General features: G+C 49.7%; 1 protein-coding gene across 1 annotated transcript; it reads left to right on the top strand.

The window, feature by feature from the left end:
- Positions 1-1,976: 1,976 nt before the first annotated feature.
- On the top strand, positions 1,977-15,884 carry LOC118781687 (ceramide synthase 2-like). Its single transcript, XM_036534688.1, has 10 exons — positions 1,977-2,149; positions 2,471-2,588; positions 3,087-3,205; positions 3,525-3,582; positions 4,859-4,904; positions 5,056-5,153; positions 5,495-5,623; positions 6,088-6,194; positions 6,926-7,079; positions 15,705-15,884. The coding sequence occupies exons 1-10, from the start codon at positions 1,977-1,979 to the stop codon at positions 15,882-15,884; spliced, it is 1,182 nt and encodes a 393-aa protein (XP_036390581.1).
- Positions 15,885-15,944: the final 60 nt, after the last annotated feature.

Genomic DNA, 15,944 nt, shown 5'->3' with positions numbered 1-15,944 from the left:
GTGGAAGATATCATATGAGCTATTTGTCTCTGAGGGGAGGATAACCTAATTAGCGAGTTATTGAGAAAAAAAGATGAAAATTTCTCCTTTGCCCCTCACTCCTGTTCTAGAAAGCAAAGACGTATTTTAAGAGCAAATCCACTTTTCCCATTTTACTGGACTAGAATCAGACTGACAATATGCTGCTGCAGACTATAATCTTAGCATTAACAGGATTCCAGCCACAGGTTTCTCAACATCGGTTTACTTTTCGTGAGAACAGGTTTGTAGAGCCTGTAGAGAGGGTGACATGTGATGAAGTGCAAACATTTGTAGTATGGAAATACACGCCCATATGTGTACCAGTGGTGCAGAGGTATATTTGCTCTCTACTCATAACCTACAAGTCTTGCATTTTGTTTCAGCTCAGGAGAATTGTGGGCCAGTGTTTAGTAAGCTGTGCTTGAAAGGTAGCAGGTTCAGATGCACCAGGCTGGGCTACAGAAAGCAGATTAACCTGAATTATCTGTTCCAACAAATATCCATCTGTTTTAATTGATAACAGACACTGTACACCGATGAGCCAAAACGTTATGACCACTCACAGGTGAACCGAATAACATTGATCATCTCCAAACAAGGGCACATGTCAATGTCTGGGAAGATTAGATTGGTAAGTGAACAATCAGTTCTCGTAATCAACGTGTTGGATGCAGGAGAAATGGGCAGGAGTAAAGACCTGAGTGACTCTGACAAGGGCCAAATTGTTATGGTCAGACGACTAGGGCATCTCTGAAACGGCAAGGCCTGTGGGGAGCTCCCGGACAGCAGTGGTGAGTACCTACTGACAGTGGTCCAAGGAGGGACAAACCACAAACTGGCAACACAGTGTTGGGCACCCAAGGCTCATCGATGCGCGAGGGCAACGAAGGCTATACCATCTGGTCCGAAGTGACAGAAGGTCTACTGTGGCACAAGTCACAAAAAATTTTAATGATGGTTGTGGGAGGAATGTGTCACAACACACAGTGCGTTGCACCCTGCTGCGTATGGGGCTGCGTAGCCACAGACTGGTCAGAGTGCCCATGATGACACCTGTCCACTGTCAAAAGTGCCTACAATAGGCATGCGAGTGTTGGAACTGGAGCTTTGGAGCAGTGGAAGAAGGTCACCTGGTCCAATGAGTCCCATTTTCTTTTAGATCACGTGGATGGCCGTGTACGTGTGCACTGTTTACCTGGGGAACTGATGGCACCAGGATGCAGTGGCAGGTGGCCTCTTTCAGCAGGATAATGGTCCCTGCCACACTGCACATATTGTTCCGGAATGGTTTGAGGAACATGATAAAGTGTTAAAGGTGTTGCCCTGGCCTCCACATTCTCCAGATCTCAATCCAATTGCGCATCTGTGGGATGTGCTGGACCAACAAGCCAGATCCACGGCGGCTCCACCTCACAACTTACAGGACTTGAAGGATCTTCTGCTAATGTTTTGGTGCCAAATACCACAGGACACCTTCAGGGGTCTTGTAGAGTCCATGCCTCAGTGGGTCGGCGCTGTTTAGGTGGCACACGGAGGACCAACAGCATATTAGGCAGGTGGTCATAATGTTTTGGCTCATCAGTGTATATATAGTAATGATCACAATATTACAAAATGAAAAATTGTGTTAAGTGACTAGCCACTGTGACCTGTTGCCAGATTGCTATGTAGCACAACAAAATCTACACTGTGCTCCCATTTTATAAAAGGAAGAATATGATTATAATATAAATACATGGTGACAGGAATATAATTTTCAGTCTCGAGTGCAATGAGTTGGATGCAGTATTTTGGACTTGGAGCCCTTGCTGGTGACGCGGCTTCTAGGAACACAGTTCCGAGGAACACACTTTCCTACCTTCGAATGGAATACTTGTGACCAAGGCATGTTTGGGAATTATGCACTTTATGACCATGAGGCCAAACGGGTTGTCCTCTGGACCAGTTTCAGGAAGATGTTGCAGATGGTTGGCGAGTGGTTCTGGTGGGACCGCATTTGGCTCCCTTCCAATCTGACCTGGTCTGACCTGGAAGACCAAGAAGGCCGTGTCTACGCCAAAGCGTCTGATCTCTACATCACCATGCCCTTTTCCATAGCCTTCCTCATAATCAGATACCTCTTTGAACGGTGAGCTAAAGATGTGCATATGTAATACCATACTCAAGACATTGTGTATTTATATCAAATTACCCAGAAAAATGGATGCATAGTGTTGGTATTTAATCAGCTGTGTATTTAATGAAGCAGTTAAATAATTACATTCATTTGTTTTTTGTTGATCCAGACCGCTATACTCAGCTCCCCAAAGTTAAGGCTCCTGGGGTGAGCAGATGGCTGCTAGCCAGATTATGAGGGTTACATGAGTGTTAGATGAGATAGGTGTTGTGATTTTGAGGAATCCACCATGGCTGCTGATGTACATGTCTTCACCAATCTGGTTTTCTCCAGGCTGATTGCCACACCTGTTGCGGCCTCGTTTGGGATCAGGGACAGAGTTCGGCAGAGGGTTGTTGTAAGCCCTGTCCTGGAGGGGTATTTCTGCTCTCACTGCAGAAACCCAACACAGGTATGCCTCCCCCCAACATCACAGTTCAACCACAGATATACCCCAGGCCAGCCACAGTTCAACCCCCTTCCCATGTTGATTAGTTGTTGATCAATTAATGGAGTGATGAAGACCTCCCCATTTTAACACCACTGGACATCTATCTCTTTTCATTCAAAACAAACCGTGGCTATCCTTAACCTGACTATCCATACGTACCAAAACATTCATGTTGATTTTCTTGCTTATAGACATATCAGAAGAAAAGTGATCTCACTGTTGTATGGGCAAAATAGCATTGCTCCATAGCTGACATAGTTGAGATAAAAAAATGACATTTTGTTTCTGATCTTCAAGCATGTAGCAGTGGGAATGCTGATAAGCAGCAGGTGCGTGTGTGCGTGTGTTTGTGTGCATTTGTGTGTCATTTGTGCATGTGTGTTTGTGTATGCATACGAGCCGGTGTGTACTCCAATAGCGTGCTCTTTCACCAGTGCTTATTGGATGTTTTCGTCTCAGTCTGATATCGATGGGCTGTCGAAAAAATGTGGATGGACCAGTAGGCAGGTAGAACGCTGGTTTCGTCAAAGGAGGAACCAGGACAGACCGGGACTTCTGAAGAAGTTCAGGGAGGCCAGGTGTGGGAACGATTTAATTTCTGGATCCAAAGTTTGGAATTTAAATCATGCAAAATCAGAAGGCTGCATTCACTTTTATATTTAATAATTTGGCCAGAATCCATATCTACCATAAATTACTTCACATGTCATACATTTGTACATCTTGACATTAACTGTGGCACATCAAGTTAAGTACAGCAATTCCTCCCTTTTGGATTTGATCCTCTGATGTTCTGTTTGTGTTGTCACTGCACTACACTGCCTGTACGTTTCAGATTTAAGTTAGGTGGTCACTTATAGGAGTATATTTGTGATTAGCTGTTTTTTTTCACTGCAGTTGGAGATTTGTCTTCTATTTATTGGTGTTCATTGGTGGATTCATAGCACTGTATGATGTAAGTATCCATTCATGTCGATTCAATATTTAGTGTCATTTTATAGTAGATTAATTCTCCTTGGTGTCCCTTTCAATTCAAAGACTCAGTCAATCAGAATAATGAAGAAACAGTCAAAATAACCAAGATTCAGTCAGCACAATAGTCAGTCAGACTGCCAAGTCTCAGTCAGTCAGTATAAGATTCAGTCAATCAGAATAAGAACACTCTGTCTGTTAGCAGAAAATGCAGGTTATTAGGAAAGCACTCATTGCACAGTTGGGCCATGGAGATAATCACTTTGAATGACTTCACATCTAAGTTGCACAACAAGCACTTGAGCACATGGGCACATGGCAGAGTGTGTGTTGTTTTGAACCTGTGTGTGTAATACTCCTTCTCACCTGCGCAAGGTGACTCTCCCCACCTACAACTTGTCAGTTAAGTTTTGAGAAATTTTCCAACAGTGCTCTGGGGCAGGCTCCCTCAGTGAGAGTCCACTCCCATGTTGAGCAGCGTCGCAACTTGTCCCTGTGGGATTTTGCTTTGTGAGATTTCACAGCTATTTTGTCGTTGAGCGTGCGGCAGCAAGTCCTCAGCAGTGCCAAAGGGGACAGCTGCGTCTCTGAATGAGCTCTGTCTCCCTGGGAGATACTGGGGGCCCTGAGAACCAGCATTACGAGATCAAATCCCAAATTCAGAGTGGGAGGTGGGGTTGCATGGGCTTGTTTCCTGCCAAACCATACAAACTGGACTCAGAAATTTTCCTCCACTCATGGAAAAGTGATGTAATTTATGTGAGTATACAATAAAGCAATCAAAAATTCCAGCATATCATGTGTTGCATATATCACAAAAGTATGTGAATATTGACTTTGAAAATGCAATGTAATCATTGAATAAACATTAGTTGATATGTGGGAATTATATATATATTAATTTATATATTTTGCATTTGTGAAATGATATCTGTGACAGAATCAAGGACAGAGATCTGTTGTTGTATGTTGGCATGCATTGCAGCATTGTAGTTTTCACATTTCAGTATGTGCTGTTCTGTGAGGAGTGCTGCCAGGGAATGTTTCCAGTCTTTGACCATGGCAAGTGTAACAGCAGAAGTGAATCGATTAATACAGATATGCTGGCCTGTGGCTGTCAGATGTGGGAGGGATATGTATATGTTCTCATACATTGGACGGTGAGATCATATCAGAGAGGAACGATTGGGGGGTTTGTAATAGATCTCAGATTTAACTCTGGTGGCTGATGTTCCTGTGTTGCATTGTCTGTTCTGCAGAAGCCCTGGTTCTATGACAGCCGGGAGGTGTTTGCCAGCTTTCCAAAACAGGTGAGTATGCTGGATACTCATGTGTATGCTGATTACTCAGGTGTGTGTAAGTGTGTATGCTGGCTGTGTAGTTGTCTATGTCTGCAGTGGATCTGTTGTTTCTGCCTGCAGAGTCAGTGTCTCTGATTTTGGTTTAATTTTGGACTCTTACTCTCTACTGAACTCCCAGTACTGGTATTACATCACAGAGATGAGCTTCTATGGTTCTCTGCTCTTCAGTGTCACATTTGATGTCAGAAGGAAGGTGAGTATCACAGTGGATTAGTACCATGGTCTCCTCACCTATGAACACCTGAGGTGACGGCATTGGAGTTCTAACAAAATGAAGTCATGAAGGAACGAGCATGGTCTTCTCCTAAAAAACAGGCCTTTCCACAGATTGACTTTTTTCTACTCTGCAATAAATGACTTTAATGTGTCAATCAAAAATTACTTTAATGTGTAGATCACTAAGGATTATTGCCATTGTGCGGAAAGCATGGAACTGTTATTCTAGAAATACTTAATTTTCCCCACTTTTTGTTTGTGAAATATTTATCTGATTTGCATTGCCCTTCCCCCTCCATATTTATCTGCCTTTGTCAGGATTTTAAGGAGCAGATCATCCACCATCTGGCCACCTTAACTCTGCTGGTGTTCTCCTGGTGTGCTAACTACATCCGCATCGGAACACTGCTGATGATTGTCCATGATGCCTCTGATGTTTTGCTGGAGGTAAACCTGAGAATAATTCTTATGCACAATGTGTAAAATTTCTTATGCAACAATTGCTGTTTTTTGTATATATTCTAGCACTGTGTTACAGTTAGATGTCTGGTTATTGTGTAGCTTGCCCCTCTTTGTTTATTCTCTTGTGCTCCTGCGTTGGGCATTTAATGTGTCAGATGGCCTTGTAAGTTGCTATGGATACAAGTGTATGGAAAATAAATGACAAATAAACTTTTCTTAGATACTACATGTGGTCCAAGCACAAGACATGTAGTTTACATCAAAATCAACAAACCAAAAATCAGTGGTGTGGGGTCCAAGAGCCCATTCACAGGGTGGCTATGGCAGTGACGTGGACAGAAATTTGATGTTGAAATAGAGAAGTGTATACATTTTCAGTCTAGTCTTTGGAGATAGGTTGGTGCTTAGCTTTAACTTTGTTGTGCTTTTCGTGGAGTTTTCTCTTTTAGTCTGAAAAGTTGTTCTACTATGCCAAGTGGGAGAAGACCTGCAACAGCATCTTTGTGGTGTTCGCCATTGTGTTCATAGTGACCAGGCTGGTCATATTTCCTTTCTGGTAAAGAGTCATGTGTTATCTTTTATATTACAGATTAAAATCATACTCACTGAATCATATGTGCATTTGTACGAGAGTACTTGTGTGTGTGCACTGTTTGTTTTTGCACGGCAAGTATGACTGTCTACATTATGTGTTAAATATTATCTCAGGATTATTATAGTTAATTAGCCTCTCTCATTAAGTTGTAAATGTTTATGGCACAACAGTGTGTAATAGCCATGGTCAAGATACACAATACAACCCTGACTTTCACATCAGCTGCCAAGCTTAGCACAACGTTTTGCCTCCTTTAACAGATCCATTTAGCCCATATTCATGTACACTGTCTGTTTAACTGGATTTTAATAAAATGAAAGCAGAATTTCTGAAAATGAAGTCTAGGAAATGGTTTTTTAGGGAGATCAACCTCCTACCCTACTCAATATGTTTATGAATGAGAGTGATATTTAAAACATGTGACCCAGTTCATGTGACCCTGTACTTGCTCTGTTTTTAACCCGAAGGAGTGTGAAGCGCTGGGACATTTGGTCAGCACAATGTATTTATGTTATGAAAGGTTGTTATATATAATTATAAGTTTTAATCAAACATTGTTATTATTATAAAGACAAAGACAGGCTGTCTTTCTCTCAACCTGTGTCTTTCTGTCAGTGTCCATGCAATGCATGTGAACTTGTGGTTGTAGTCATCATCTCCGTAACAGCCTCTCTGTGTTCCCACTCTTCCAGGCTCATCCACTGTACGTGGGTCTACCCAGTCCTACTCTTCCCCCCGTTCTTTGGCTACTACTTCTTCAATGCTATGCTGGTCATCCTGCAGCTCCTCCACCTGTTCTGGGCATACCTGATCCTGCGCATGGTCAGGAAGTTCCTCTTCAGCAATGTAAGTGCAGCCCACCACCCCAACCCTGCAAAGCCTACCTAGAATAACAAGGTAGAGTAACATGCTTTCCAGAATGAGTACTGGAGGCCAAACTCTAGCATGCAGTGATGTGAAAAACAAAAAGGATGAAAAATGGAACAGGACAAAGATGATACCTTAAAATCAATTTAACACAAAAATTTCTTTTGTGTTCCCAAATATTTAAAAAAGCAAGCTTTAACTGTTTGAGATAAAAAACATTCTCCATTTTAGAGGGGTGATGGTTGTAGGACAGGTAAAGACAATAATACTTTCAATTCTGCCATAGTATTAACTTTGGTGAAGCTTCTACTATCTGGGATTATACAGTATGTAGTTTTAGCTTTAGTTATAATGAGGAATGAAACTGAGGTAAGTTGTGAACTGTTGGGCAGGCGAAGGCCACAGGAGGTGAGGTTACAGACAGGTGAAATTTGCGGAGCCGGAATGTCCTGCGGACATGTACCTCTGGCAGGGTCAATCAGGAACCCAGCACCTCTGACTTCCTCTTCTCGGTGCTGATTCTCCTCTGTCGCTCGGCAGGGGACAGGCGAGTCAGGCGAGCGCGGTCGACCTGCATCGGCTCCGGGGAAGCAGGCGGCGGAATAGCAGGGCTGTGCACAACTGGCGTGGGCAGTTGTGCTCGAGAGGGGCTCGGCAGTTCACTGACTCCTCTCTCCCGGCGCCGCTGCGCCAGGCGCTGGTCGACTCGGATAGCCAGGTCCACCAGGGCGTCAAAGCTGGCCGGCAGTTCCCGGGTGGCCAGCTCATCCTTGACGGACTCAGTAAGGCCGTGGAGAAAAACGTCGTATCGAGCCTCCGTATTCCAGCCGCTGGAGGCAGCGAGAGTGCGGAAGTCAATAGCAAAGTCCGACACGGACCGACGCCCCTGGCGAATCAAGAGCATCTCCCTCGCAGCCTCGCGACCATGTCTGGATCGATCGAAGACCCTCTTCATCTCCTCCGCAAAGGCCGCGAAGGAACGGCAGAAAGGGACGCCGGCGTCCCAAACCGCAGTGCCCCACTCCCTGGCGCGTCCCGTCAGCAGGGTAATGACATAGGCGATCTTCGCCCGGTCCGTGGGAAACGTGGAAGGCTGCAGTTCAAAAACCAGGGAGCACTGGGAGAGGAACGACCGACAGGTTCCCGGATTCCCCGTGTATGACTCGGGAGGTGGCAGACGGGGCTCCCGGTTAGGGGGTACAGTAGGAGCAGATGGGGGGGCTGCAGCGGGCGGCGAGGGGCGGTTATCCTGGCTCAGCTGCAACTGCTGCAGCTGAGATGTGATGCTGGCAAGGCTGGCAGCGAATCCCTCCAGGGACCGGCCGATGGTTCTCAGCTGGGTTTGGTGCCCCCCCAGCAACGCGCCCTGCAGCTCCAGTGCAGCCCGCAACTGGGGTAGGTCCGCTGAGTCCATGATGGCTAGTTCGTGCTGTCGGGGCTCAGGCAGGGACTCAGGCGCGGACCACGGGAGCTTCGGGTTCCAAGCGTCTTTGACAGAATCGTGAGGCAGAATCGTTAATCAGAAAACGGGTAGGGTCGAAAACCAGAAGGCAGTCCGTGGACAGAGCGAGGATCGGGAAACGGGAGCAGGCAAGGTCGGGAACCGGACAGGCAGGAAATCAGGCGAACGAGACAAGGAGGCAGGCAAAAACGAGGTCTGGGGAAAAAGCAGGGTCAAAAAGCGAGAAACCGGCAGACAGAAGCAAAATGCAAACGCGGGGACGAAACAGGCGAAAAACACTGTGACGAACTAGCAACAAGACAGGGCAAAGCAGGGAAGAAATAGGGCAGGGCAGACGAGGGAATGGGAAGCAGGTGTGCAGGCACTCAGGCGGGCGGAGACCGGGCGGGGAGCGGGGCAGGACTAAAACACAAGGAAAACAAAAGCACATGGGCAAAGGAAAAAACAAAAACACAACAGCTAAGGAGGGGGAGCACTGACAGTACCCCCCCCTCTACGGACGCCCCCAGGCGTCCCAGCGGGTGCGCCAGGATGCTGGCGGTGGAAATCCCTGATGAGGGCAGGATCCAGGATGTCCCTGGCAGGGACCCAACACCTCTCCTCGGGACCGTAGCCCTCCCAGTCCACCAGGTACTGGAATCCACGTCCCCGGTGCCGGACCTTTAGCAGGCGGCGCACGGTGTAAGCCTCCGTTCCGTCGATCAGGCGAGGCGGCGGAGGAGCCCTCGGAGCCGGGCAGAGGGGGCTACTGACGACAGGCTTGACTCTGGAGACATGGAAGGTGGGGTGGATACGACGGAGCGAGAGCGGGAGCTTGAGCCGAACCGCTACGGGACCAATCACCTTGGCAATAGGAAAGGGGCCGATGTAGCGGGGTGTGAGCTTGCGGGAATCCGTCCTGAGGGGAAGATCCCTAGTGGAAAGCCACACCCGCTGACCCAAGCGATAGCGGGGGGCTCTGGAACGGTGGCGATCAGCGAGCCGCTTAACCTGCGCTGAGGAGCGAAGCAGGGCGAGCCGTGCACGTCTCCAGGTGCGGCGACGTCGCCGGATGAAGGCAGCTGCCGAGGGGACGCTGACCTCCTCCTCCTGGGCTGGGAACAGGGGGGGCTGGTAACCTAGACAGCACTGGAAAGGGGACAGTCCCGACGATGATGAGGGCAGGGAGTTAACGGCATATTCTACCCAGGGCAGTTGCTGGCTCCATGCTGACGGCTCCTGGGAGGTGAGACACCGCAGTACGGTCTCCAATTGCTGGTTCGCCCGCTCGGACTGGCCGTTGGACTAGGGGTGGAACCCAGACGACAAACTGACCGTGGCACCCAGCAGCCTGCAAAAAGCCCTCCAGAAGTGAGAGGTGAACTGGGGGCCCCGGTCGGACACCACGTCTGTGGGCAGCCCATGTAGCCGGAACACGTGGTGTATAAGCAGTTGGGCTGTTTCTCTGGTAGAGGGGAGTTTGGGGAGTGGGACGAAGTGGACGGACTTGGAAAACCGATCTACGATGGTGAGGATGGTGGTGTTACCGTCAGATGAGGGCAGACCGGTGACGAAATCCAGAGCGATGTGGGACCAGGGTCGTCGGGGAACTGGCAGGGGTTGCAGCAGGCCAGCGGGCGGCTGGTTAGATGTCTTGTTTCGGGCGCAGACCGAGCAGGCAGAAACGAAGCTGCGGACGTCCTCCCTCATGGTGGGCCACCAGAACCGCCGACTGATGAATGCCGCCGTACGTCTGGCGCCGGGATGGCAGGCGAGTCTGGACGAGTGCCCCCATTGCAGGACCTGAGAGCGGACAGAACGCGGAACAAAGAGGCGATTAGGGGGGCAGGAGCTAGGACCCGGTTCGGTCCGGAGGGCGGAGTGGACGACGTTCTCAATGTCCCATTGTGCCGCTGCAACCAAGCATCGGGCAGGTAAAATGGTGCTGGGTTCTGGAGTCTCGTCTGCTGGCGCGAACTGGCGAGACAGGGCGTCGGGTTTCCCATTCTTGGTTCCCGGTCGGTAGGACAGAGTAAAGTTGAACCGGGAAAAAAGCAGAGACCAGCGGGCCTGTCGGGGATTCAGACGCTTAGCCGACCTGATATACTCCAAGTTTTTATGATCTGTCCATACCAGGAACGGCGTCTTTGCCCCCTCCAGCCAATGCCTCCACTCCTCCAGCGCCAGTTTAACTGCTAGCAGCTCCCGATCGCCGATGTCGTAATTGCGCTCCGTGGGCGAGAGGCGATGGGAGAAGTAAGCGCAGGGGTGGAGTTTGCTGTCGGTGGCAGAGCGCTGAGACAGGACTGCCCCCACTCCCACGTCTGAGGCATCCACCTCCACGATGAACTGCCGGGCAGGATCGGGCTGGGTCAGAATGGGCGCTGAAGTGAAGCGGCCCTTCAGGTTGCGGAACGCCTCTTCCGCTCCCGGGGACCAGGTAAATGCCCTGTTGACTGATGTCAAAGCAGTGAGGGGAGCCGCGATCGTACTGTAATTCCGAATGAAGCGGCGGTAAAAGTTAGCAAAGCTGAGGAAGCGCTGCAGCTCTCGACGGGAAGTGGGGCGAGGCCACTCCTCTACAGCTCGCACCTTCTGCTGGTCCATTTGGATGTTACCCGCCGTGATCACGAAACCCAGGAAAGAGACGGTGTCCCGATGAAATTCGCATTTCTCTGCCTTGACATACAGGTGGTTCTCCAGCAGGCGCTGGAGAACCCGACGGACATGCTGGACGTGTTCGGGCAAGGAACGGGAGAAGACGAGTATGTCGTCCAGGTAAACGAACACATACTGGTTCAGCATGTCACGGAGGACATCGTTTACCAGTGACTGGAACACAGCTGGGGAATTCGTCAGACCGAATGGCATGACCAGATATTCATAGTGCCCGGAAGAAGTGTTGAAGGCAGTCTTCCACTCGTCTCCCTCACGGATACGGATCAGGTGGTAGGCGTTGCGGAGGTCGAGTTTAGTAAAGATGGTGGCCCCTTGTAGCGACTCGAAAGCAGTGGACAGGAGCGGTAGGGGGTAGCGATTCTTAACGGTGATGGCGTTGAGACCACGGTAATCAATGCAGGGACGGAGGGAGCTGTCCTTCTTCCCTACGAAGAAAAATCCAGCCCCGGCAGGCGAGGAGGACGGGCGGATGATCCCGGCAGCTAAAGACTCCCGGATGTAGCGATCCATGGCCTCCCTCTCTGGCGGGGACAGGGAGCACAGGCCCCCCCTTGGGGGTGAGGAGCGGGGCAGGAGGTCGATCGCACAGTCGTAGGGGCGATGCGGAGGAAGCGAGGTGGCGCGGGACTTACTGAAAACCGGCTTCAAGTCCAGGTACTCCGGCGGCACTGCCGACAGATCCGGGAATTCCTCGGGCGAGGGAGCGTCTAGCGACACAGGAGCCAGAGCATCGCGAAGACAGTAGGAGTGGCAGAATGGGCTCCAGCCCAGAATCTTGTTGCCCTGCCAGTCAACGTGGGGGTTGTGCCGAGCTAGCCAGGGATGGCCCATGACCACGGAAGCTTGTGGGGTGTCTAATATGTGTAGAACGATCTCCTCGCGATGGTTGCCGGAGATGAGGAAGCTCATCGTGGCGTGAGTGATGCGGACCAGCGGGGCCCCGGTGATGGCGTGGGCTTCTAGCGGTGAGCGCAGCGGGACACGGGGCAGCTGCAATTGGGCTGCCAGGCCGGCATCGATGAAACTCCCGTCAGCCCCCGAATCGAGTAGCACTGAGACGGCGTGGGGCTGGCCCCCGATGAGCAGAGCGGCCGAAAAAAGAGGGCGGACTTCAGGGGACTGGCTTAAGGGGGTCACGCTCACCTGTACTCCCCTAGCTACGGGTGAGCGCTGGCCCTTTACCGGACAGGTCGCCACGAAATGCCCTGACTGCCCGCAGTAAAGGCAGGACCCGGCGCTGATTCTCCTCTGTCGCTCAGCAGGGGACAGGCGAGTCAGGCGAGCGCGGTCGACCTGCATCGGCTCCGGGGAAGCAGGCGGCGGAATAGCAGGGCTGTGCACAACTGGCGTGGGCAGTTGTGCTCGAGAGGGGCTCGGCAGTTCACTGACTCCTCTCTCCCGGCGCCGCTACGCCAGGCGCTGGTCGACTCGGATAGCCAGGTCCACCAGGGCGTCAAAGCTGGCCGGCAGTTCCCGGGTGGCCAGCTCATCCTTGACGGACTCAGTAAGGCCGTGGAGAAAAACGTCGTATCGAGCCTCCGTATTCCAGCCGCTGGAGGCAGCGAGAGTGCGGAAGTCAATAGCAAAGTCCGACACGGACCGACGCCCCTGGCGACCTCGCAGCCTCGCGACCATGTCTGGATCGATCGAAGACCCTCTTCATCTCCTCCGCAAAGGCCGCGAAGGAACGGCAGAAAGGGACGCCGGCGTCCCAAACCGCAGTGCCCCACTCCCTGGCGCGTCCCGTCAGCAGGGTAATGACATAGGCGATCTTCGCCCGGTCCGTGGGAAACGTGGAAGGCTGCAGTTCAAAAACCAGGGAGCACTGGGAGAGGAACGACCGACAGGTTCCCGGATTCCCCGTGTATGACTCGGGAGGTGGCAGACGGGGCTCCCGGTTAGGGGGTACAGTAGGAGCAGATGGGGGGGCTGCAGCGGGCGGCGAGGGGCGGTTATCCTGGCTCAGCTGCAACTGCTGCAGCTGAGATGTGATGCTGGCAAGGCTGGCAGCGAATCCCTCCAGGGACCGGCCGATGGTTCTCAGCTGGGATTGGTGCCCCCCAGCAACGCGCCCTGCAGCTCCAGTGCAGCCCGCAACTGGGGTAGGTCCGCTGAGTCCATGATGGCTAGTTCGTGCTGTCGGGGCTCAGGCAGGGACTCAGGCGCGGACCACGGGAGCTTCGGGTTCCAAGCGTCTTTGACAGAATCGTGAGGCAGAATCGTTAATCAGAAAACGGGCAGGGTCGAAAACCAGAAGGCAGTCCGTGGACAGAGCGAGGATCGGGAAACGGGAGCAGACAAGGTCGGGAACCGGACAGGCAGGAAATCAGGCGAACGAGACAAGGAGGCAGGCAAAAACGAGGTCTGGGGAAAAAGCAGGGTCAAAAAGCGAGAAACCGGCAGACAGAAGCAAAATGCAAACGCGGGGACGAAACAGGCGAAAAACACTGTGACGAACTAGCAACAGGACAGGGCAAAGCAGGGAAGAAATAGGGCAGGGCAGACGAGGGAATGGGAAGCAGGTGTGCAGGCACTCAGGCGGGCGGAGACCGGGCGGGGAGCGGGGCAGGACTAAAACACAAGAAAAACAAAAGCACATGGGCAAAGGAAAAAACAAAAACACAACAGCTAAGGAGGGGGAGCACTGACACTGTCAATGTCACTACCCACTCTTTTTTTACAGACATAACTGAGTGCATACCCCATCAGGTGACAGCATACCCAGAAACAACATCCTCCTCAGGCTCAACAGAAAGAAGTGACTGCCCCCCAAAACAGTCACATGACATGTTGCAAGCAGTGCAGCTTGTGTGATTCAATGACCTCTTACACCACTGTTTAATTACAGTGCCTTGAAAAAATATTCAGCCGCCAATACTGTTTTCACAATTTATGGTCTTGGATTCCAAATCGAAAATATATTGAAGTAATATATTTTTTCCAGCTGAATGACGCAGTATTGTACGTCATGACAAATCAAAAGAACCCTCCACATCCTTTCAAAATTTTGAAAAAGAAATAAAACTTAAACTTTGAGATTTAAAAAGTATTCATGCTCTTTGCATTTATAAGGCTAACCTTGCGCAGGTGCAAGATTTTGTCTTATAAACTCATCAGATTTGTTGATGGTCTCTACCTGTGCTGGAAATTAGTGGATCACCTGTTTTGAATTACTTCATGAGCATAAATTCCCTCTCTATAAGGTCAAACAGTATGGTTTGATTTCCCATTGAACAAATCAAAATGAAGAGAAAAGAGCATTCAAAACAAGTTAGGGATATAATTGTGGGGAAGGATACAAGAACATTTCAAAGGCACTGAACATAAGTGGAATAAATATGGAACTACAGCCATATTGCCTAGGGCAGGCCAACCCCCTAAACCGAACAAGTCACCGAACAAGAATGGCGCTTGTCAGAGAGGCTACTGTGATGCCAACTGTCACTCTAACCAAGCTACAAAAGTCAGTGGCTGTAACTGAAAATGATGTCCATGGCTCAACAATCTCCAAGCTATTGCACAAAAAGGGCCATTATGGAAGAGTAGCAAAGAAGAAGCCCTTGCTAAAAAAAAAAAAAAACAAGCCCATGCTTGCCCACAAAGACTTTTCAAAACATCACTTGGAAGATACTACAAAGAACAAAGATATGGCAGAATGTCTTGTGGTCTGGCAAGACTAAAGTGGAACTTTTTGGCTCAAACACTAAGTGGTATGTGTGGCATAAGGCTAATGGCACACTGCACATCAGCCAGGAAACACCATCACCATGAGTGATTCATGAATAAAAAAAAAAAGTCTCTTATTAGTCCAAATCTCAGGTTGTGGATATCATTTCTGTGAAAAAAGAGTTTGGGGCTGAATGCTTTTTCAAGGCACTGTATATTGCAGCAGGTGGCAAGGTATTTGTTCCCCAACAAACATAATGGAAAATGAAATATGCAGTTGGGTACACTTCAAAAGTTCACATGCAGTCGAGGGACCTGATTGTGTGTGATTTAATGTACAAGGGATTCTTTACTTTACAGAATTAGAATTCTCAGATCAGTGTTCCTCGCTCAACTAACTCACAGTTTAATAATTATCTCTTGTTGAGGCTTGCATGAAATGTGTGCCTGCAATGCTTTCTTAAATTAAAAGTAGAAGGTGTTGATCCAGAAATCTGGTGAGAGTCTGGGGACACAATCTGGCATGGAGCAAGCCTGCATGTCCCAGGAATGATTGAATGTGATAATTCAGCATCCCAAAGTAATGATGTGTTGTGTGCCAAGTGATGGTACATTAGGTAAAGAATTGGGTCATAGTGAGGAAGATGTGCTTCCTCCAAGGAGTTAGTTCAAACTAGTGACAGTGAGCTTATCTCAGAGAGGTGACTCAGATTTCCTAAAATGCCACAGCTGTTCACACCTCTGCTACACCCAATATTGAAGTAACTGGAAACTGGCTACTGACAGAACACTCTCTTTTGTTTTCCTTCCCACCACAGCTGACCGGTGATGAGCGGAGTGACCATGAGGAAGAAGAGGAGGACTCCACAGAGGAGAATGGAGTCTGTCAGAAAGACTTGTTGGAGGAGAATGGAACATGTCAGAAAGACTCATTAGAGAAGAACGGAGCTCATAAAGTGAGGAATAGCACCGGAGGAGCTGTGCAGCAGGAGCACTGACACCGTGGAGTAGCAGGACTTCCTGAGGCCTCCAGGCGAACAGCCCAATTCCAGGGAGAG

This window comes from Megalops cyprinoides, chromosome 8 (assembly GCF_013368585.1).
Source record: "Megalops cyprinoides isolate fMegCyp1 chromosome 8, fMegCyp1.pri, whole genome shotgun sequence".
In the NCBI taxonomy this organism is placed as follows: Eukaryota; Metazoa; Chordata; class Actinopteri; order Elopiformes; family Megalopidae; genus Megalops; species Megalops cyprinoides.
Note: the sequence above shows the minus strand (reverse complement) of the source record. Positions and strands in the feature narration are given on the sequence as shown.

Excerpts from the sequence above, each read along its gene's own strand:
- LOC118781687 (XM_036534688.1), top strand. The coding sequence starts at position 1,977 with ATGTTGCAGATGGTTGGCGAGTGGTTCTGGTGGGACCGCATTTGGCTC. Across the intron at positions 3,583-4,858 it reads GATTCATAGCACTGTATGAT|AAGCCCTGGTTCTATGACAG; the intron begins GTAAGTATCCAT and ends TCTGTTCTGCAG. Across the intron at positions 7,080-15,704 it reads GGAAGTTCCTCTTCAGCAAT|CTGACCGGTGATGAGCGGAG; the intron begins GTAAGTGCAGCC and ends TTCCCACCACAG.